The sequence below is a fragment of the Macaca fascicularis genome, chromosome 11 (genome assembly GCF_037993035.2).
Source record: "Macaca fascicularis isolate 582-1 chromosome 11, T2T-MFA8v1.1".
Lineage (NCBI taxonomy): Eukaryota > Metazoa > Chordata > Mammalia > Primates > Cercopithecidae > Macaca > Macaca fascicularis.
In genome coordinates this window covers 105,769,354-105,793,400 of record NC_088385.1, presented here as the reverse complement: position 1 = coordinate 105,793,400, position 24,047 = coordinate 105,769,354, and the positions used below count along the sequence as shown (strand labels likewise).

Here is a 24,047-nt window from a genome sequence, read left to right as displayed (position 1 = left end):
TTGAACCTGAAGGCAGAGGTTGCAGTGAGCTGAAATCGTGCCATTGTGCTCCAGCCTGGGTGACAAGAGTGAAACTCTGTCACACACACACAAAAAATGGCTATTCCAAATATCTGTGATTAGTGGCTGCTTGATTCCTAGGTGTCTATTTTAGCCAAAGCAACTCTAACTCATATTGCAGACCCACCTTTTCCTTTTGTGTGTCCTTTGTTCTTGCTTCCTCCATAGCAGCTGTATAGAGGCTATGGTGGTATCTGAGTAACTGCACAAATCAAGAATATCAGACTTACTCAATATAGCATCTAACTAAAGTCAAATTTAAGGTAATTAGTAAGTGGAATGCTAACTTTTATTTACGGCCAATATACCTTGTTGTTTATTTTATATGAGCAGCTTTTGGTGGAAAATAATTTAAGAGCATATAATTACACTGAAACAGCTATGAAGGTAAACATGAAATATCCATTTGTTTATGGAAAGCTAAATATGTGTGAATCTTCATGAAATTGAGACTTCAATATGTAATCACTAATATTTTGATCAATTAATAGCAAAAAAGACTGAAATAGTTATCCTTCTATTTAATATAGAGTTATACAGTACTTAAATTATCAGTACCAGTGAATTTTTAACTTAGGTACTGTGTTGAGATGAAAAAAAGCTTCTGTATGTGTCAGAAACTCTTAAGTTCTAGTTCTATTGCTGCTTATTTGCCTTAGGAGTCACTTGTTATTCATAAAAATAATATGATAGCTACTAACATTCACTGAGTCCTTACAGTGTCCCCTAGTACAATTATTGTCCCCATTTTACAGATGAAGAAATGGAGGCTTACAGAGGTTGAATAACTTACTCAAGGTCACACGGGGAATAACTTGCCAATCTGAGACTGGAACTCAGGTCTGTCTGACTCCAGAGCCCAGGCTTTTAACCACTACATTCTCCTGCTTCCCCGATCCTCTGTTTTCTTACATATAAAATGAGAACATTAGACTAGATGCACTTTAGAGTTCTCCCTGGTTTTATAATTCTGGAAATCTTATATTCTAAATATTTATCTGACCAAATTTGTGTCACCAATGAACAATAAGAAAAAGGGAAAGTTTTCATTCATCAAGCCTCATAATAATTTTGGAAATATTCATGAACATGTCTAATAAATTAATTTGGCGTCTCTGATTTAATACTCTTAACTAAATTACCTGAGTCCAGCTACTCCGGTGTCATAATCAGCATCAATATTGCCTAGTGCATGCAGCATCATTTAAAATATACCAGATCTATGATTTGAATCTCAGTCAATTTCATGAAATTGAGTGGATCTGAAATTACATCCTGATAGCAATAGAAAAGCCATTTTAGTAGTCTCAGTAGAGAATAATTTAGTTAAATACTCGTCTGTTGCTTAAAATGAAACTTAGAAAAAAACATATATTTAGAAGCCATTCTTCTGTTTTGGGGGACATTTTTCTGGTTTGCTGCCTTGGTGCTTACGTAGTTTACATGAAAACAGAAACTTCATTACTTCTCGGACTATCATAAACCCTTATTTCCAATCTGGATTAAATAAGTCTCAGTTCTTGATAAAGTAGCTAAGGTTGCATTCACTACATTTCACCAGAGTCTTTCAAAACCAGAAGCGTAGGGTTGATCTGCTATCTGGAGCTATTCTATTATGAATTAGAACTTCCACCAACTATAAATGATGTTGATCTCAACTTGCAGCTAATTTTCAGTTTGAACCCCAAGTTGCTGTTTTCTCTGATCTCAGCATGGTGACATTTCAGCCAAAAGTCCCAGTTCAATCAGAACTCCCCATGAAAACTTCTTTAGGACACAGATGATCTAAAAAGTTGATTCATGGTAATATTATTAGACCAAAGTATTGTAGATTAAGAGTTACCTGTTCATTCTTTTAATTGAAAAAAAAAAAGATGTTTTCTGTTCAAAGTATGCATTTTAGCCAAAATTAAAATGTCTCTCCCAGTAATTAGTAAATCAGTGTGATTCCCAATTCTGATAAATGTTTCCTTAAATGTACTATGTTAACAAAGATGACTAAAATCCACTGAGTTCACAATCTAGTAGAGAAAACCAACATGTGAACATTTAATTACCCCCAAAGTGATAGAAGTATTACCATAGAGGCATTTTCAAGTTGCCATCAGCCTAAGGGATCATAATAGATGATCTTAAAAATGACATGTACTCATACCCTCCTAAAATCAGTTTATTAGGGCTAATAACAGGTAACAGTGGAGAGCTGTACACCCTGCCCTGCACAACTGAATTATGTGCATTAGTTCATTCAGTCCATGAAGTACATATTGCCATTGCTTCCACTTTACATATGGGAAAACAAAGGCGAAGAGAAGTTAAGTCACTTACCCAAGGTCACACAGACAGCAAGTGGCAGAGCCAGGATTTGAAACCAGGCAGTCCACTCCACTACCCACACTGTGAATCCAGAGACTGGACTGCCTCTCCAATGTGCCAGGAACATTCATTGTCCTGGTTTTTTTTTTCCACTTTTTAAATGGTTTTATGTGCAAATAATAAACAGATGTTGTACCCATAAATTCTACTTTCCAAAAACAGGAGCTTTTTAAAAGAAAACCACATAATAACTTTTAAAAGGCACTGGGATTCCTCTGCTTCTAGATCATTGCTAGGCTAGAAAAATAAAGTTTGTTCTACCAGGAATCACAAGTTAGAACTGAGTGTTCTCCAGAGTGGAAATTCTAGAGTGTAGTGTCATTTCAGGCAAAGATTATTCAGTTCTCATCCCCAACATCCACAACTACCACAACTAAACCAGCTCAAAACAGTCCAGCATAATTAGGCTTCATCAAACAATGTCATTATGCTCTTCTAAGATGCAAATAAAGCAAAACAGGAAATTCTAAAATCAAAATAATAGTTGACACTGTCATACAAATTGTTAGTTCCTTGTTGTATCCTCCCTTCTATAACATTAATAAAGGGAATATTTTACTGCAAAGAATATTTGATTTTATACATCACTAGCCATGAATTTTTCCCATTAGTTATTATACAAATGCTGCCTAGTGCCATTATCCAAATAGTATAACCATTTTACGTCCACAATTCATTTCTATAGTTATAAGTAGAATTTTCATGATTTAACACTGAGTTGCAATCTAACATCCATAATATATGATGTGTTGTAGATGGCAATGTAGGAAAAATATATTTTAATCACTTTTCATTTAAGTGACCTTATGTAAAAAATAAACTAATAATTTAGCAGTTTCAAGTCTCCAAAGGGTGTTTTCAAATGTACATAAAGGAAATGGTTACAGAGATTTTTAAGAAGCATCTTCCATGTCCACATCCTCTTGTAGCTGCTGTACCATGTTCTCTTCCAGCTGCTTCCCTTTGCCGGCAAGAGGGGCTTGGATAACATGGATGTTTTGCTTGACTTCTTTGATACCCTGAACTTTCTGTAGCTCTTTATTTTTCTTCAATCTGTTCATTATACATTTAGCTTGGTGTTTCTGTTTGATCTCTTCAGTCTTCTTCATTACATCAGTAGTTTTATTTCATAGCTCTCGCTGGTGTTTGATAGGTTCATTTCTACATTTTTCAAATTCAAATGAATTATCCACTGTAAGCCCTTTACCAGCTGCTTTCCAGAATGCTTTGGTCCACCTAACTTTGTGAGGATTGCACTTCTTTTTAAAGTTTTTAATGACATTTAGATTTACAAAATCTGAACACCTTGCAATCATTGCAGATGAACATTGTGCCATGGCCAGGGTGGATGGGCCCCAAACAGAAATAACACTTCTCGATACACATGTTGAACCCCCGTGGGTCCCCATCGACCAAACGCCAAGCTTGAGAGGAAGTCTTTTCTTTGAGACAGAGTTTCGCTCATGTCACCCGGGCTGGAATGCAATGGTACAATCTCGGCTCACTGCAACCTCTGCCTCCTGGGTTTAAGCAATTCTCCTGCCTCAGCCTCCCCAGTAGCTGGGATTACAGGCACCCGTCACCATGCCTGACTAATTTTTGCATTTTTAATAGAGACAGGGTTTCACCATGTTGGCCAGGCTGGTCTCAAACTCCTGACCTCAAGGGATCCACCTGCCTCAGCCTCCCAAAGTGCTGGGATTACAGGTGTGAGCCACCGCACCTGGCTGAGAGTTACCTCTTTTAAATAATGTGTCCACAGGACTGGATTTTACAGAGCCATAAGTATATTGCTTTGACTTTTCAGTGGGTTGGTTTGTTGCTGTTCTTATGTTGGTATGAATAGCTCCCACTTCAAAGGTTCCAAGACATATAGTTTTTGGTGAAGTGAAGGATTTGCTCTGGCCAGCTGAGGCCCTACTCTTCAATTTTGCCTCCCTAGGTTTACCCATACCCCATCCCCCAACCCTGAATTTTGCCCCAGGGTTTAATTTTCACTAATATACAGTAATGCATCACTTCCCTAATTAAATATACAGTTAGGAAACATCTGTTACTGTAAGAGGTAAGCCATTATATTCAATTTAATACTCTCTGCAGTCTTACTCTCTCTAATCCCGTCATTGATGGTTAGTATCATTCACAGGTGTTTGTCCTCAAGGAAATTTCTCTTAAAAAGAAATAAAAATAGGATTATTTGCTGTTTTGCTATTGCATTGTTTGGGTCCCTTATAAATTCTGGATATTAATCCTTGTCAGATGTGCAGCTTGCAGATATTTTCTCCCGTTCTCTAAGATGTCTCGTCTGCTGTTGTTGTTTCCTATGCTGTGCAGAAAGCTTTTAGTTTGATGTAATCCCATGTGTCTATTTTTGCTTTTGTTGCCTGTGCTTTTGGAGTCATATCCAAAAAATTCTTTCCCAGTCCAATATTATGACATGTTTCTCCAGCATTTTCTTCTAGTAGTTTCAGGCCTTATATTTAAGTCTTTAATCCATTTTGAGCTGACAAATAATCTACTTAAAAATGGACAAAAGACCAGAACAGACATTTATCAAAAGAAGACTTACAAATGGCCAAAAAGTATATGAAAAAATGCTCAATATCATTAATCAGTAGGGAAATGCAAAGCAAATTCAAAGCGAATCATTAGGGAAGTGCAAAGCAAAAACTACATCTTATTCCATTTAGAATGGCTATTATCCAAAAGACAAAAGATAACAAACGTTGGTGAGAATGTGGAGAAAAGAGAACCCTTGTACATTATTGGTGGGAATATAAATTAGTAGAGCCATGATGGAAACAGTATGGCGGCTTCTCAAAAAATTATAAAGAGAACTACTATATTATCCAGCAATCCCAGTATTAGGTATATATCCAAAGGAAATGAAATCAGTATGTTGATATCTGCACTTCCATGTTTACTCTAGCACTATTCACAACGGCCAAGATGTGGATCCAAGCTAAGTGTCTATTTAAAATTAAGTGTCCATCAACAGATGAATGGGTAAAGAAAATGTGGTATATGTACACAATAAAATACTATTCAGGGAAAAAAAGGAATGAAATTCTGTTATTTGTGACAACATAGATGAACCTGGAAGACATTATGTTAAGTGAAATAGGCCAGACACAGAAAGACAAATACTGCATGGTTTTACTCATACATGGAATCTCAAAAGTTGATCTCATACAAGTAGAGAATAGAACAGTGGTTACCAGAGCCAGGAAAGGGTAGATGAGGAGGAGGGGAATAGGGAGAGGTTACTCAGTGGTAACAAACTTACAATTCAATAGGAAAAATAAGTTCTGGTGCCCAATTGCATATTCGGGTGACTGTAGCTAACAATACTGTACTGTATACTTGAAAATAGCTAGAAGAGGATTTTGAATATTCTGAAAACAAAGAAATGATAAATGTTTGAGGTTCCAGGTATGACAATTACCCCTATTTGTCATTACACAATGTATACATATATTGAAACATCACATTGTACCCAATAAACATGTACAGTTATGTGTCAGTTAATTTTTTTTAAATAATCTCCCCAAAAAAGAAATACCTGTTTTCAAATAAGATAAGGTAGAAATCTGCCTTCCTGGTGTAAGAAAGGATATATTTTAAGATTATTTTTACGTCAGAAATAAGCAAATCTAGTGTATTTAGGTTTTGGAACTTTTATTTCCCAAATGATTTAGATAGTTTCCCCATAGTTCTCGTTGAATCTATTCCTCTTAATTTGTATGATTTTTAAACTTTCAATCCAGAAGCACTTCTAAAATGTGAATTTTCAAATATACAAATTTCCAAGTAATAATCTGTGCCTTAGTTGAAGTATTAAGACTTTTCTCTTTTTTATGTGTTTTAGGAAACAATAGTGGGAATGGGTTGGAAAGCTTTTAAAAAGTTAGATCTTAAAATTGGATGGAAATACTAAACGTAAAAGCCTCTTTCCTCTTAGAAGAGACTCAAACTAAAATCATGTTTTGTTCCTCTGTCCTCATACAAATACCTTCTGTGACAAATGGTCATTTTCAGATATAACTTCAAGAATTACTTCTTAGGAACCAAGCTGGGAAAAAAACTTTTAAGTAACTATTTTTCAAAAGTCTCTGTTGAGCTGGGCACAGTGACATGTAGTTGTACTCCCAGCTACTTGGGAAGCTGAGTCGGGAGGATCACTTCAACCCAGGAGTTTGAGACTGTAGTGTACTGTGATCACACCTGTGAACAGCCACTGCATTCCTAGTCGGAGTAACATAGCCAGACCCCATCTTAAAAAAAAATTCTCTGTTGCCCAATTTCATGGAAGCATCAATTATTTTCTTTCACTCTCTCCAAAATACTGCATGAGTCATAATGAATACAGCTTCTGAGCCCATAAATATGTGTTGTGTGTCTATTGAATAGCAATGCCCACGAAGAAACAGCCACATAGGTAACTCCTTATTGCTGACCCTTGCTCACGTGTGCCTTTCCCATTGTGAATGTTTTCTTACGGGTCTACCCTAGAAAGCTTTTTTTTGTTTGTTTTTTTTAATTATACTCTAAGTTCTAGGGTACATGTGCATAACATGCAAGTTTGTTACTTATGTATACTTGTGCCATGTTGGTGTGCTGCACCCATCAACTCGTCAGCACCCATCAACTCGTCATTTACATCAGGTATAACTCCCAGTGCAATCCCTCCCCCCTCCCACCTCCCTGTGATAGGCCCCGGTGTGTAATGTTCCCCTTCCCGAGTCCAAGTGATCTCATTGTTCAGTTCCCACCTATGAGTGAGAACATGCGGTGTTTGGTTTTCTGTTCTTGCGATAGTTTGCTGACAATGATGGTTTCCAGCTGCATCCATGTCCCTACAAAGGACACAAACTCATCCTTTTTGATGGCTGCATAGTATTCCATGGTGTATATGTGCCACATTTTCTTAATCCAGTCTGTCACTGATAAACATTTGGGTTGATTCCACGTCTTTGCTATTGTGAATAGTGCCTCAATGAACATACGTGTGCATGTGTCTTTATAGCAGCATGATTTATAATCCTTTGGGTATATACCCAGTAATGGGATGGCTGGGTCATATGGTACTTCTAGTTCTAGATCCTTGAGGTATCACCATACTGTTTTCCATAATGGTTGAACTAGTTTACAATCCCACCAACAGTGTAAAAGTGTTCCTATTTCTCCACATCCTCTCCAGCACCTGTTGTTTCCTGACTTTTTAATGATTGCCATTCTAACTGGTGTGAGATGGTATCTCATTGTGGTTTTGATTTGCATTTCTCTGATGGCCAGTGATGATGCGCATTTTTTCATGTGTCTGTTGGCTGTATGCATGTCTTCTTTTGAGAAATGTCTGTTCATATCCTTTGCCCACTTTTTGATGGGGTTGTTTGTTTTTTTCTTGTAAATTAATTTGAGTTATTTGTAGGTTCTGGATATTAGCCCTTTGTCAGATAAGCAGATTGCAAAAATTTTCTCCCATTCTGTAGGTTGCCTGTTCACTCTGATGGTAGTTTCTTTTGCTGTGCAGAAGCTCTTTAGTTTAATTAGATCCCATTTGTCAATTTTGGCTTTTGTTGCCGTTGCTTTTGGTGTTTTAGACATGAAGTCCTTGCCCATGCCTATGTCCTGAATGGTATTACCTAGGTTTTCTTCCCTAGAAAGCTTAAGAGCACCAACCATCTTATTCCATATTGTCTTCAAACCCCAATTATCTTTCTTATTTTTTATTGCTCTTGTTGCTAGCTTTTCTCCTATATAACACCCTCACTACTTCACATCACTGAAAGATTTCCTGGGCTGCTTCTGTCTTTAATTCCCACTTGTCTCAAGCTCTTTCTAAACATGATTGATTGAGTCTCTTGTCATTGGCCCAGATATATTGATCCACTGAATGTTCATTGTTGCAACTACCGTTTTCCTGCCATCATAACAAGTAGGCTGGAGAGTGTTCAGTTATGCACACAGATTTCAATTTTGTTTCTGCTCTCTTTGGCCAGCGCTTTACTTTGGAGAGGGACTTTCTGAGTGAAAGCATCCATCCTCAAAATAACAATAACAGCTGGCTGGGCAAGGTGGCTCACACCTGTAATCCCAGCACTTTAGGAGACCGAGGCAAGAGGATCTCTTGGGGCCAGGAGTTTGAGACCAGCTTGTTCAACACGATAAGACCCCCATCTCTACCAGAAAAAGATATTGTTTTTAAACAGTAATAACTAAAATCTGTTGATGTTCACTACATGCGAGGCACTGAATTATCCTGTGCAGTCCTCACAACTCTAAAATGTCGATGCTATATTAACATACCCGTTTACAGATGAGGTAACTAAGACCCAGGGAGGTTGAGTACCTAACCACGCAGCGAGGAAGGAATGGAACTTAGCCAGGAATCCAAACATACCATCCTGTGCTCTCATTTGCTGACAACTGCCCCTTGCCTCCCAGAAGAAGGAGCTCCTCTGTGGGTCCCTTGATAAGCTCAAGATGGCTTATCACACACACCCCCAAAAAACACAGAAGTTGCACTTATAGGTGATAGATTCAAACAGTGTGTTTTTTCACACATTTGCACTTGGCATTTTTAATTAAAATCATACATTTTTAAAATTTTATTTTATTACAAAAGCAATGCACATTCATTACTATCCACTTCTAAAATAGAAATACAGGAAGGAGAAATAAAAACAACTGTGATTTTTACCACCTAGAAGTGGTAAATTCCTCCCTGTTAACATCTTATGCTTGTGTAATCCTCCAGACCAACAATTTATGCATTTGTAGGTACTATTTTTCTAATAAGTAGAAATATTGCACACTCACTGTTTTATCATGTATTTTAAACACAATAATACATTTTGAAATATTTTTATTCCTATACATATTCATCCCCAATATTGTTTGTGATGGTTGATTACAATATTCCAATCCATAGTTGAACCAAGCTTATTTAACCAGTTCTCCTCATTGGTCATTGGGTCATTTCTAATTTTTTTCAAATGATAACCAGTACTATGGGTAACACCCTTTACCTAACTAAATCTTTTGCAATTGGTTTATTTCCTTAGAATGAGCCACTAGATTTGGAATGGCTGGATCGAAGGGTATACACACTGTGAAACTTTGGATAACTATTCCCAAATTGCCTTCCAGAAAACTTGTTCCAGATTACACTCCCAGAGACAGTACAGAAGCCCATGTTCATGTTTGCCTGTCACAACTCTCAAGAGCATGTGCTTAATTTGAGGGAGAATAGGGGAACTTTAATAAAAAACATATATCTTCATCTTCAGCGTGACCCCTGATCTTATTAACTCTATCGTTGTTATTCACGAGTCATTAACTCTGTCACCCAGGCTGGAGTGTGGTGGTGCAATCTTGGCTCACTGCAATCACTGCCTCCCAGGTTCAGGTGATTCTCCTGCCTCAGCCTCCCAAGTAGCTGGGATTACAGGCGCCCGTCACCACGCCCAGCTGATTTTTTAATTTTTAGTAGAGACAGGGTTTTACCATGCTGGCCGGGCTAATCTTGAACTCCTGATCTTCAGTGATCTGCCCGTCTTGGCCTCTCAGAGTGCTGAGATTAGAGGCGTGAGCCACTACACCTGGCCAACATCTATTCTAGATGCAACTCTTGAATCTGTCCTTATGAACTGAACTGTTTGTTTTATGTGAAGAATGTTTTATCCATTCACAGTCCCTGAGAAACCATGAAGAATTAAATAATTCGTTTTAATTGCTCTCAAGACCAAGAGCTGTAGCTTAATGCTAACTAAGGATTTTTGGAAATCACTTGTCAAATGGAGAACAGTGTGTTTTGATAAACTAGCTTCTTTCTGAATTAATGTAGGATGCAGTACAGCGAGTTTACATGCATAGCAGCAGAGAACGGTTCTGACAGTAACTTTCAATCAAACTGATCGACCGCATTTTTAGAGCAGTAGTTCTCAAAGTATGGTCTCAGATATGCAGCATCAGCAGCATATAGAAACGGAGGGCATCGCTTTGTGCTGTGCCAGACTTGGGCCCCAGAGCATGCGAGTTACACAGGCAGTACAACGGCCATGTCATATGCAGGAGGTGTGGTTTCAATGGCTGCTTGCCCACTATCTGTTCTTGTCACCTGGTTTTAGGTTCTGTATTCTCTTAGCCTTTGTGCCAGAGCTCCTGTGACCAGAAAAGTACTTGGAAGGTCATTTAGCCTCATTAATGACAAATGAGAACCCAAACTATTTTTAAAGATGACTAGAGGGGGAATCTTCCCAGCTGCCCTTAGGAATCCTTCTACCCTCTCAAGAAGCCTTTTCTTCTTAATGCTTGAAATTTGAGCCACTTTGCTGTTGCAGAAATGCTAAGCCTTGCCTCCTTAAGACTGAAAACTCTCATGATCTTCTTTTTTTTTTTTTTCCCTAGAGATGGGGGTTTCACCTTGTTGTTCAGGCTGGTCTTGAACTCCTGACCTCAGGTGATCCACCCACCCCGGCCTCCCAAAGTGCTGGGATTACAGGCGTGAGCCACGACGCCCAGCCAAAATCTTTGAAGTTTTTTCCACCCCATAGGAATATCTTGGTAACCCTCTAATCACATTTGTGGTCCTCCTGCAAGCTTTGCAAGGCCTCCTTGCTGGCTGTGGGTACCAGAGCTCTCTGAAAGTTTGCTGAGCTCTCAGCATGTTGAGAGACTGGCAATGTGCTTGTTTTTTGTTTGTTTGTTTGTTTGTTTGTTTGTTTGGAGATGGAGTCTTGCTCCGTCGCCCAGAGTCTCACTCTTTCGCTCAGGCTGGAGTGCGGTGGTGCGATCTCAGCTCACTGCAACCTCCACCTCCTGGGTTCAAGCAATTCTTCTGCCTCAGCCTCCTGAGTAGCTGGGACTACAGGTGCCCGCCACCATGCCCGGCTAATTTTTTGTATTTTAGTAGAGATGGGGTTTCACCATGTTGCCCAGGCTGGTCTCGAACTCCTGAGCTCAGGTAATCGGCCCACTTCAGCCTCCCTAAGGAGGAGGGGTTACAGGCGTGAGCCACCGCTCCCAGACCGTGGTTCCTTATAATGCTGGCTACATGGTTGTTATGATACATTAATTCACTGGCCTGTTCCTTTAACAGTCATAGATTTCAGCAACCGTTAGATCGAATCCTATGAAATTGCTGGTACTTAGCCATTCTTGACTTGAAAAATGGCTACTTCATAGGGCTCAATGTAAGACTATGTGCTGGTCATTATGGTGAAGACAAATCAAGAAAGGTGTGAGCAGTCCTCAAGGAACTCCCCATAGGGAAGCAAGCACACCGCACTAAGATCCAGGGCAGTGCACGGGAAAAGTGGCAGAGAGGGGAACAAGGGGAAAGCCATCCTGTCAGCCTGGGAGACCGTGGAAGCCTTTCCCCAGAAAGTAGCCTTTAAGCTCAGTTTCAAAGGGTGAGAGTTCATTTCAAATTGCTGATTGGTGGTCTGCTTTTTATCTCTTGTAATCCCACAACCTAGTTAGTTTCACTGCCTACAAAATCACCACAATAATGCTTATTTTGTGTGTGTTTTTTAATCATTTGAAAGTCACTTAGGGCTACCAAACATAATTGCTTGATCCTATTTTAATTTACTTGCTGAAGTGGAATGTAATAATTAAGCTTTGAATCTAACTAAGGAAGATATTATATGCCAAAATTAATAGTTATGACTCAGGACTGAATATCTAACTAGAAAGCATTCTCAGGATAGCCATGTGTAGGTTAAAAATATACTGTAAGTTGGATGGCAACAGACCATCCAGAAATCCCTTCCCCAGCCTGTGCTTCAGATACACTGGGAGCAGTCGGGGTATTATAAGAATGAAGGGTTGGTGGCATCCTCCCCACGTTAGCCTCACTGTTTTCCCTGTCTCTCAGAACGTTAACACCACTCCAGACTCGAAGAGCATTACAGCTCACAACTGAAGTTATCCCCATCATAAACCCCTCTGCTTTCATTCGCACTTGGAAAAGTCATGCTCTGAAATTAGAGTTCGTGCACTCTGAAAAGGGTATCTCCATACTATTGATTCTGCATTCAAAATGGAAAACCTACTTATTTTCAGAACATGCTTTAAGGCAGTAATAAAGGCACCAATGATGATTTCTGACCTGATACCAAGCCGTTCACAACTTAAAATTAAAAAGGAAAAGAAGAAAGATGGTTCTTTCTCTTGGTGATTTCAAAATCTCTTCTTTTTAAAAGTGCTCTAAAAGCATTCAATTACTTACTAAGAACAGTATTTCAGGTGGCCACCTCCAGATATGAAATTCTGATTCCTATTTCTGTTTAATGGTTATAGACAATATAAACTCAAGTGCTTAAAGAGAAGACTGCCTTTGAATTTAGGATTCAAATGTTGCATTGTATTTTAGGTTTCAGAAACGTAACATCTCTATATAACTAAATATCATTTCTCTTGGAATAATAAAAGTATGATCATCTTAATTTGGGAAACTGTGAACAAAATACATTTGAATATCACTATAATGCTTTTTGCAGGCAAGCAAGATGCTGTACAAATTAAGATAATTTGGGGCCTTCCCCAGGAGTATTTAGCCGCTTAGGTACTCAGAGGTCTTCAGTATAAAGTAATCTCTTCTGTAAAGCTGGCTCTGAACGGGGGTGAATTTGAGAACGTTGGGAAACCTGAAAAATGCCACAAAGAGCATGGCATTGGGAAAAGCAACTAGAAACAAAAGAGAACGGTAACAGAAGGTTTGCCTTGAGCATCTTTCACTGGGGAAATGGGCCTGAAGTAGAGAGTTCTGTTTATACAAATCAATAAAGCTTGAATTTTTAACAGAAACATATGGGAGTATTAATTATACAGACACCTAGCAGAGCATGCAGATAGATGGGTCATAGAAACCAGTGTTGCCTGAGAGCACGTGCCCAGTAACCTGATGTTCAGAGTAGGCGCCTTCGTCCCTGGGAAGGAGAAAAGAATGACAATCATAACACTGAAGAGAAAATGGGGAGGGAGGGACCTCGACTGCCTGTGATTGGACTGAAGCCCCATGCTCACATTTTGATGTCTATAAAGCCTTCATAAATGAAGTGGGTGCTTATTAGATTTCTTGCCTCCCAGATTAGACTCCCCGAAGACTCAATAACTTTGATCTTTGCCTTTATTTCTTTTTCTTTTTGAGATGGAGTCCCACTCTGTTGCCCAGGCTGGAGTGCAGTGGTATGATCTTGGCTCACTGCAATCTCCGCCTCCCGGGTTCAAGTGATTCTCCTGCCTTAGCCTCCTGAATAGCTGGGATTACAGACACCCACCACCATGCCCAGCTGATTTATTTATTTTTAATAGAGACGGGGTTTCGCTACGTTGGCCAGGCTTGTCTTGAACTCCTGACCTCTGGTGATCCTCCCACCTCAGCCTTCCAGAGTGCCGGGATTACAGTCATGAGCCACCACGCCTAGTGTCTTTGCCTTCTTTCTATGCATTTTCATCTTTTGCTAAAATTATGTATGAAAAGACCTCTTTGGAAACGCTTGTCAAAGTACACCATCAGAAAACCCCTTTAAAAGACGATGGATTCTTATCTCTTGTAGGGAGTATAAATGCCTTCAAGGAGGGGCTCTACCTGGAAGATTTCCCACCCTCCCTTAGAACTCTGTGGCTGGTCAGGATCCATCAGCTTCTTGTCAAATGACTCAGTGGAGAGAGCAGTGCAGTTTGGGCTCCAGACTGGAAAGCATGGCCACCCCCAGCACTGCCATTCATAGAGGCCTGTGCACAGCGCTGCCTCCAGTTAGGACAGCAGAGATTCTTGGGACCCATGGAAGAAAAAGAAATGACTATACTTTGTCTTTTCTTCATTCAACTTGGCCAAGCATCTGATGTGGAATCTTTGTACCATGACAGGAACCACCACTGAAGCCTTCATGTCAGGTCAAAAGCTTGTGTCCTGACCTGCCTGTTGCTCCAGCTCTGCTTCCTTTCACTGGCATCCATTGCACAACTCACTGTATTCCCCTCTCCAGCTGCTGCCACCATTCTCTTGAAGCTACTCTTAATGAAATCAGCAACAATTTTTTCTTGTTGCAAAAGCCAAGGATTCCGCCCAATAAGCCCAGTGAAAGTAGCAGCTCCTGTGTGTGCCAGCCACTGTGGTAGGCACACTGTTTTAGGCCTTGTTAGTCCTCATGGCATGGGGCACTGCTCCTACCTTCTAAGCCCTCTCCTCCTTGGCTTCTGTGATACTGTGTTGGGGACATCTTCCAGCTTCAATTCCAGTCCTTCATTAGCTCTTGTTTCTGCCCCACCCCTTGGGATTTCATCTTCCCCTAAGTTGTGTCCTTCCCCCTTTTCTTGTTCACTCCTTAAAGCACCTTGTCTGCTCCCATCTCCTTGGCCACCCATGTATGTGGGTGGATTTCCAGGTCTGATTCTCATTTCTCATTTCCTACTGGACCTCTCCACCTGCTTATCAAACTGAGCATGTGCAAAAGCATTTCCATTATGCTTGTGCAAAAACACTTTCCCCTCTAGTATTCCTTATCTCAGTGGCTTCTTCATCTATGGCATCCTCCCACCCATTCATCTTCCATGGCAGATCAATCAACAGAACCTTTCAATTCTTCCTTATCGACATTATGGCTCCTCCTCCTGTTCTTCAATGCCTCTACTTCAACTCAGGTGCTCAGGGTCTCTCTCTCCTTTGGATTTGCACAATAGCTTCCTCACTCCCTGTATCCAGCCTCTAGATCTTCCAGTCCCTCCTTGATAAACAACCACCACAACAATCTTTCTGCAACACAGGTCGGATTGTGTCACTCACTAGTGAAAAGCTTCCAATGGACCCTAACTTGGCAGAGTAAGTAACAACCTTCCAAACCAACTCTACCACTCTCATCTCCACCAGTTACCCAAACCCACCACATTCTCATTTCTAGGCCTCTGTGCATGTATTAGTTCTACTGCTAAAACAACCTCTTTTGGCCTCTTTGCCACTTGGAAAATGCTTATTCATCAAGAGTCAGCTCAATCACCCCTAGCAGGCTGTCAGTGTCTTTCGAATGAATGAATGAAGACTGGCCCCACTCTGTCATGCAAAGTAATGCTGTTTTTATTCACTATCCTGGAGGCATGTTGTTCACATTGCTCCTGTCACATTTGTCAACTTGTAATTGTGGCTGTTCTTCCTATCAGACCTAGCAGGCATGTTCATGAGTGGCCCCTGGGCCGCCTCTTCCTCTTCTTCTCCCATGGCAGACATCATTCCCAGCCCTCTTTTCTACTGAGCTCAGACACAGCTCAGAATCTGTCTCAACACAGTACTTTCAGCAGACTGGTGTTTGCACACAGTTTGAGGTCTGTTTGCCACCCCTGAACTAGACTCAAGCTTTTCCAGTGACAAGCACAGTGGGTTGCCTAAAGTGACAACTCAATTGCTGAACAAATAACAAATGGATTTTTATCTGAATATTAGCTATATATTGCTTTGCATTACAGATAGATCTGTCCAGGAGAATGGATTCATGGCAAAATATGAGTGAGGTGATTTACCAAAATCCACTGTGACACTTTGCAGAAAATTTTTCACATACGCATTCAGTTATTCAAACTATTGCCTGGGCTGCCCCAGCCCTCCCTCTTTACAGAGTTCAGCCTCTGTGTTGCCTTAAAATCAACACATTGCATATGATTTCTTCTAGCCTGTCTTTGATATATCTTGTACATTTTTAAGAAGTGGTTGGAAGAAGCATTAAAACAAGTTTCTAACCTTATATTTTGCTTCCATAATCTCTCTTTTTGGCAATCACAAAGGAAAACTGATGCATCCAGGGAATTTTAAAACTGATTAAAAAGCCCTTCAAGAGAGTTGCTTTTTCACATACTGTATAAAACAACAAATATTAAATAACAATACTTTTAGTAATCCATTGTCTTTGAAACAGTGTAGTAGCTCTCAAAAAGATGTTGTGTCAAAAACAATCAGGAAAATGTGAAACACCCCTTTTCATGGCTCAACTAAAAGATGCAATCGAAGTCTCATCGTTGAGTTCAATGCGTTTCACTCACACTATCCAATTGAAAGCCTTCTTGAATTCTAGCCGCATTCCAGAATTTAAAACTAGAAAATTGGGAAATACAAATGAAGAAATCAAGAAAGTTTCTATTTTTTCCTGATTCCCTTAATAGACATAAGACAGCCAGTTGTTGAACGCTCAAAGTGGAAGTTTCTTGTGTGTCAGTCCTAAGACTGTGCAGTGCAGTAAATAGAATGATGAGAAACAGAGAAAGAAAGGGGCCTGTGAAAGCCTGCAGCATTTCTAAAATAACAGTAGCACTGCCTCTTTGATGACTCTGAAGGCTATTCTTTTGTGGCATCTTTTATTTTTTAATGAATTTATACTGTTGGTGAATTATTGAAATGATTTCCTCTCTCTCACCTTTTATGTGTTTTCTCTCCTATTATGTTCCCATCTGTCTTAACTGGAAAATCCACCAGGCTAACTGTCAGGTAGGTTCTTCTTGATGTTTAGTGTGATTATTTGTAGTATACATAGAGGGCAATGAAGTAAACAGACTGCTGGTGACTGGTGATGAATGAGAAAGCTAAACAGGAAAGGCACATACTCAATTATAGAGAAACTTTTTGCAGATGCATAAAACTGTACAAGCTGCAAACTCCAAGCACATTCAGCCAGTGTGAACATCTGTCACAAGAACCTGGCCTAAGGGAATGTAGCAGCTCTCAATGATAAAGTAGGTTACCTGGGCTGTCCAGCATTTAGCTGTGGCTCAAAACCCGGACTGCTCCTGGAGGGCTTCATTGTTCTAGAGTGTCATTACATCCTGTGTAGTCACAAGTGATGCTGCTGTAAATATAATATCAGCATTTTTTGATTCGGTCCAGTTCAAGAACAATACATAGTGACGTATTTCACCTCCCTATTTTAAGTATACATCCAAGCATTCTCTGTGCCTTGAAGAATGAAGGTAACTAGGAAAAGCCGGGGTGCATATATTTTGTTAATGTTGAATGCATCCTTGGAGTTAAGTCTGACGTGGTGTAACTCTTGTGAAAGGAATGGTCACTTGAAATTGCAGTAGGAGACAGACCTCTTCATTCACACTTTAGTGTCGGGGAAAAGAAGTACTCCTTCATCCACACAAAGTCGTGGAACAAGCTCTTTTTAGTTCCTCAAGGGCAAGACAGATAACTTTATAAGCCCAAAGTATAGCTCAACCCAAGAGAGGAGAAGCAAACATTAAAATTAGAGTGTGCGTGGTGTGTATCTGATGTGTGTGCGTGTGTGTGTGTGTGTTGTTTTTAATTTGAGCTCATCTTTATCTTCTTGGGAGGAAAAATTATGTGCTTCAGTTGCCATGCAACACAAACTGCTCTAACAGCTTTCTAATTTTAATTTCAGAAGTCTACAGAGCAAATGAAGAAGGTCCCTACTATTATTCTTTCTGTTTCATATAAAGGAGTCAAATTTATTGATGCAACAAATAAGGTACGTACCACACCTCTCTCTGGTTTAGACACCAGATGCAGTCTTGAGAATATGATCTAAAATCCTTTGCTTCCTATAATAACCAGCATTCTCCACTTTAATCATCCCATTCCCCCAACCTTCATGCTTCCTACATATACCTATAGATACACGCTCATGTACACACACACATACACTTTCATACATACAGAAAGGCACCATTTGGGGGAAGGGCTTGATCTGGGGTTTCTATAAATATTGTGCTTTCACTTTTTCATGATGCTCTCTCTATTAGACTGTGGCCACTTATTATCTAGCATGTCCCTTTGGATCTGGACAACATTGAAAAAGAAAACAAAAATCACTTGTAGATTGAAAAGTCAACAATGTCATCACTCCTCCATCAGAGGAGATGTTACTAGATAAAGGGCTAGAACATTTGTCTTTATTTATCTAGAGATATATATATGTGTCTTTTCTGTTGATAATTTTCTCACTTTTTAATTTTATAACTACATTTAATTCCCAATCTCTGAGATGGGAGTTTCAGCTGTATTGTTGTCTGTCTGTCTGTCTGTCTTTCCTTCCTTCCTTCCTTCTTTTCTTCTTTCTTTCTTTCCTTTCTTTCTTCTTTTGAGACGGAGTCTCACTCTGTCGCCTAGGCTGGTGCGATCTCGGCTCACTGCAAGCTCCGCCTCCCAGCCTCAGCCTCCTGAGTAGCTGGGACTACAGGCACCCGCCACCATGCCCAGCTAACTTTTTGTGTTTTTAGCAGAGACGGGGTTTCACCATGTTAGCCAGGATGGTCTCGATCTCCTGACCTTGTGATCCGCCTGCCTCAGCCTCCCAAAGTGCTGGGATTACAGGCATGAGCCACTGCACCCATCCTCAGCTGTATTGTTTTCTTAAGAGACACAATCAGAAAAGCAGCCCAGGCCATGCTGTGGCTCCGCTGTGACTTCTTCCTCACAGTGGGAATAGTTTGTGGGCTGTGATGTCAAGTGTGGTCAGCAGGGTTGCATTTCACTGAAAAAGCATTCCTTTCTTGACAAAGACAACAGCGTCCTGGTGCTCAAGTGGAAAGCTTGGGTGACCCTTGTCCCTCTCCTTAAACTCAAAGCTGACTGGCTTCTCCTAACAAAATCCCAAACGTTCATGTGTTTTATTCCTGCATCCTTTCAACTAATCAAGTACAGAAGGAGGGTAAAAGAGGTGATTACTATTGGTGAATGCTGGTTTTTCTCTGGACCTCTCACCCAGACCTCCCACCTGGACCTCCTCCATTTTGGAGAAAGGGAACAGAAATCGTGAAACAGGTGAACTTAAGAAACAGCAACTTAGGGCCAAGGCAACTGGATTTAGGTACCAGGGAAAAGTGTCACGGGCAGTGACTCTTTGGTGTCTGTGTTAAACCCCAGCATCTGAATCGGAAGTTTTTCCAATTGGTTTTCTGTAATGAAAGAGGTTGTTGTTTCAGTAGTTAGATAAACCCAAGTTCCCCAAATCTACTTGGGAAAACAACCTCACAGTTATAGAAAAAGTTCTGAAACCCAGGCAAAAAGCATATAACCAGCATCATTATGCTGACCAATAATATCAGCATAATGGTGAGTCCAACTATGCAAAATATTGTTGATGGTTGTTGACAGATAATAATTGTGGAGACTCAAATAAGAACAATACCAATCGATTTGCTTTTTTATTTCTTGGAAGCATCTTTAGTTCCTGGTGTATAAAATTACTTTATCCTTAAATTATAGTCTGTTGGTTTTAAAAGTTCTAACACTTTATGGAACATATTATAGAATGGCACAGATACCATTGCTATTGCTGTATCTAAATCTTAAGAAAGACTTTGGCGCCTGGATTTTTTTTTTTTTCTAAATTGGAGAAACTCCCTCTATTCCATTTATGCTTGAAAAGCTTGAATAGCTGTATATTTTCAGTGGATGAATTTGACACTCTCTTAGATAAACAACTTTAGCAGACTTGGATTCTGACAATTTCTAAACAAGTGGCATTTGCCCTGAGAAGTTCCTGCAGTCCTAAGTCGGTCATTTCATGATGCTGGGGGTATGGCTGGATGCAGCTGTATTAATAACATTCTCTCTAACCCACTCTCCACAATCAGAGGAATGAAAGAGAGCTTGCCAGTTCCATTGTATGTTGCTTACTAACACGTCAAGGGACACAGAAGTTGATGCTCCTGTACTTCAAGGAGATACTTCTGCTTCAATTGCCAATAATTAGATGAGTTATCCATAAACCTCTGCTCACTGATGACTACTCTTGGAAGCAAAAGCACAGAAAGATATGCAAAAGATAATTCTGTGTAAATAAAGATGCTAAATAAAGAAGGTCAGCAGATTTTTTCAAGTCCTTGCAGTGTGGTCCTCAACATATTTTCAGAATCTAGAGCAAAGGCAAAGTGCCTATGTTGGTGGCAAGTGGAGCCGATCTGTGAATGTATGACAACATATGCTTTTAAAGGAATTGGACGATGTTAATTTCAACTGACTATACAGGGTCCACATCCCAGTGACCTGTGAGGTAGCTGATCTCCCCCAGTATGACAGTGGGTAGGGAGAGAGTGAATGACTCAGGGCAGTAGTCTAGTAGTTGCTGTGTAGGGAGCCAAAGTAGAGAGATTGTGTTTAGAAGGATAGAAGAAAGAAATGCTGGAAGGCCGTACTGGTGGAGTGTGACTGGGTAAGGCTGAGAAACACTACCACCAGCCAGGGCGGGAGGACTGGCTTCAGAAGGGACAGAGGATCCACAGTTGAAGGATCATCCTCAAGTTGTGGTGCGAAAGGAACCATGCCCAGACCCCTAGATTCTACCAGTGTCTGCAAGGACACCTATGTTTGCCACTTTGTTCTAGAGCAAAGAGCACAGCAGAAAAGGAGCAGATTGATAAACTCCAGAGTCCTGCTTTCTGTTTTCACCAAGGATTTCCCCCACTGGGCAGTGTTGTGTCAGTGAGCCACTTTTATTTGAAGCAAAGGACTTGTAATATACAAGCATATTTAAAGATCTCACCATTTCAGGTACTAGAGGCCACTAGGCCTGGAATTCAAGTGATTCTCGTGCCTCAGACTCCCAAGTAGCAGGTATTACAGGGGCATGCCACCACGCCCAGCTGATTTTTGTATTTTTAGTGGAGACGGGATTTTGCCATATTGGCCAGGCTGCTTTCGAACTCCTGACCTCAGATAATCCACCTGTCTCAGCCTCCCAAAGTGCTGGGATTACAGGTGTGAGCCACCGCACGCAGCCTACTGTTCATATTTTATGTTTTCATGGTACTTTATTCTTCAACAGTGCTCTCCTAACCTTGCATCTCTTACCCCTGCCCTGGTCAGAGAGGGGGTTGTTTAATCTGCCCTGGGCAGCTGGAGACCTGAAGGCCTCGGTCCCTTGGCTCAATGCTGCCCTGCAGTCACACAGCCTGTTGGTCATGAAGAACGACTCAAACTTGATTTTCAAGCTCCCTAACCTAATGCTTTTTCTGTTACTCCACAGCTACCTTCCACGAATTAGTTTGAAGTGCAATGGATAATTCATTGTGTGTTAATTACTCTTCCCTTCCTGTGAGCCCCCATTAGACTCTGTGAAAGATGAACCCTCCTTGAAGCATTTCTTTCCTTTGATTCTAATAAATAAATGGGTTTGGCTGAATTCATGGGAAAGGGTTAGAGGCCTAGTTATAAACTCATAAATGTATTGCCTAGCAACTTAGGAAATGAATTGAATCACTAATCCTGATTTAAGAAGGAGGAAGCAGAAAGCGATCTTGAATTCAAAGTGGAACTTGCAATAGATTTAGCACTAAAATGTTTTGGATAAATCACCTCAGCCTTCTGTTGATCAATAGCCCAAAGGTTACTCTAGCAGGGAATTCCGCCTGGAGGACTGCAACTATTTAGTAACAGACCCTTCTTCAGGTTGGGGGGCAGAAGGGGAGGTCCTCCGAGAGGAGACGCGGTTTCTGCATTCAGTGCTCAGCTGAGGAGCAGGTTGCATTTTGCCTTCCTGTGCTGACTCCCTCCTCAGTCTTCCCATCTGGCTAAATTAAAAATGATGCAGTGCCAGGGTTTGTTTTTTACTTTCATTGTTGTTTTGTTTTTTGAGTTTTTAAAAATTTTTTTGGAATGCCAGTTTTAAACAAGGCCTGTGCTATTTTGGGGGCACAAAATACTTTGGAACATTTGCCTGAACAAGTGCCTGTTGTTTTGGGGTTTTTTTAATGTTTTTTTTTTTAAGAGACAGGGTCTCGCTCTGTTGCCCGGGCTGGAGTGCAGTGGCGCCACCACGGCTCACTGTAACTTCAAACTCCTGGGCTCAAGTGAGCCCCTAACCTCAGCCTCCAGAGCAGCTGAGACTACTGGTATGCACCACCACATCTGGATAATTATATTTTTGTAGAGATGGGATCTCGCTATATTTCCTAGGCTGGTCTTAAACTCCTGGCCTCAAGCAATATTTCTGCCTCAGCCTCCCAAAGCACTGGAATTACAGACATGAGTCACTGTGGTGGACCTCCCATTGTTTTTTTATAGCAAATACTCCTGAGAAGCTTGGAGACAAATTAAGGCCATGTTAAGCACCTGTGCTGTTCTCAGCATCACGTGCCCGACAGGGCATCACCAGTTAGCCCTCGCTCTACACTGTTAGCCCCGCCCTGGAGGGAACACTGCAGTCTCCTCACTCAGGAAAAGCCCGGTCTGATGAGATGCAGGAGAAGGGTCCCACCTGTCGGGGCTCAGATTGAAGGCAGTGGCGAGAGGCAGATTTCTAGGCTGCATCACTTCATCACCACATGCCCTTCTCAGAACCACCATATGAGTTAGCTGGACCCGAGAATCCTGTCCTACCCCTACCAGCAAGACAGCTCTTCAGCTGTTTCTCACCGTGATGGAAAACAGCAGACAGGAAAAGCCATCTCTCCCTGTTGAAGGGTGCTACGCTGCCAGAATTTCTATCCCCAAGAAGAGGCAGGAGGAGCCCCTCGCCAGTTCTTCTCTTGAGCCTTTTAAAGCTCTAGTCTTCTTAAAACGTGCTTAGAAATGGAGGCTGATGAACATGTGAGGAGTCCAGTTTTCAGCTGAGGTGCATCACCTGTACCTCTTCATGACATCACTTTTTAATTTGTGGAAAAGCCACTCATAAATGCATGACAGGAGGTGCAAAGAATGTCTTCCTCTTTGGCTTCTTCTCCAAGGAGAAAGTCTACCATCTAGTTTCCATACAGTCTACAACTGTAGTATCGTTGGCCTTGGATTTGTCCTGCATGTAGAGAACTGGCTTCACCATTCTGCACAGGTAGACGATGCAGAGTGATGGCAGTATTTCAGTAGTGACATCCCGGGTCCTCACCCCATTCTGGCATTGGCAATATATCACAAAGGTCTGTTCAAAAATATCTGCCTCCATAGGCTATCAATACAAATTCAAGAGCATCTTTTAAGTGCCAGTTAGGATGACCACAGTGATCAGTTATTCCTACCTGAATATAGAATAGTTTTACTAGCATGAGCTTTCCTTCTAGCTTAGACAATGAGAATAGAGTAGTAGAAGTTTCCACAGTTGGAGAGGAGGCTGATTTTGGAACATGCAGCATCACAGAGATCAGGCCTCCCTGGGCAGCTAAAAGACAGTCCTGGGCTCCTGGGGAATAGAGAACAGGGGGGACTAGGCCAGGCACAGTGGCTCACACCTGTAATCCCAGCACTCCGGGAGGCTGAAGGAAGTGGATTGCTTGAGCCCAAGAGTTGGAGACCAACCTGGGAAACATAGCGAAACCCCGTGTCTACCAAAAAAAAAAAAAAAAACAGAAAATAAGCCAGCCTGATGGTGCACACCTGTAGTCCCAACTACTCAGGAGGCTGAGGTGGGAGATTGCTTGAGCCTGAGAAGTTGCAGTGAGCTGAGATGGTGCCACTGCACTCCAGCCTGGGCAACAGAGCAAGACCCTGTCTCAAAAAAAAAAAAAGAAAGAGAAGAAGAGGGCTCCAGAAAATTCAGGGGTCAGCAAAGACAGAGGAGGAGAGAGCAGCAAAGATATACTTTTCCTCCTTTGCAACTTTACCCCTGGCCACAGTGCTGCCATGCACCATTGGAAATTGTCAAGAGTGGCATCCCATGAGTTGG

At 41.0% G+C, this 24,047-nt stretch overlaps 1 protein-coding gene and 1 pseudogene across 18 annotated transcripts in view; one reads left to right on the top strand and one right to left on the bottom strand.

Annotated features, from left to right (window-relative positions):
• The window catches only part of ANKS1B (ankyrin repeat and sterile alpha motif domain containing 1B), a 1,288,070-nt gene that overhangs the window by 1,222,782 nt on the left and 41,241 nt on the right, over positions 1–24,047 (top strand). For all 18 annotated transcript variants that reach the window (XM_005571954.5, XM_015430681.4, XM_045364492.3 and 15 more), the window contains 2 exon segments: positions 16,907–16,918; positions 17,832–17,918. In XM_005571954.5, the coding sequence (XP_005572011.1) occupies positions 16,907–16,918; positions 17,832–17,918 (99 nt within the window).
• On the bottom strand, positions 3,271–3,940 carry LOC135966400 (probable ribosome biogenesis protein RLP24 pseudogene; annotated as a pseudogene).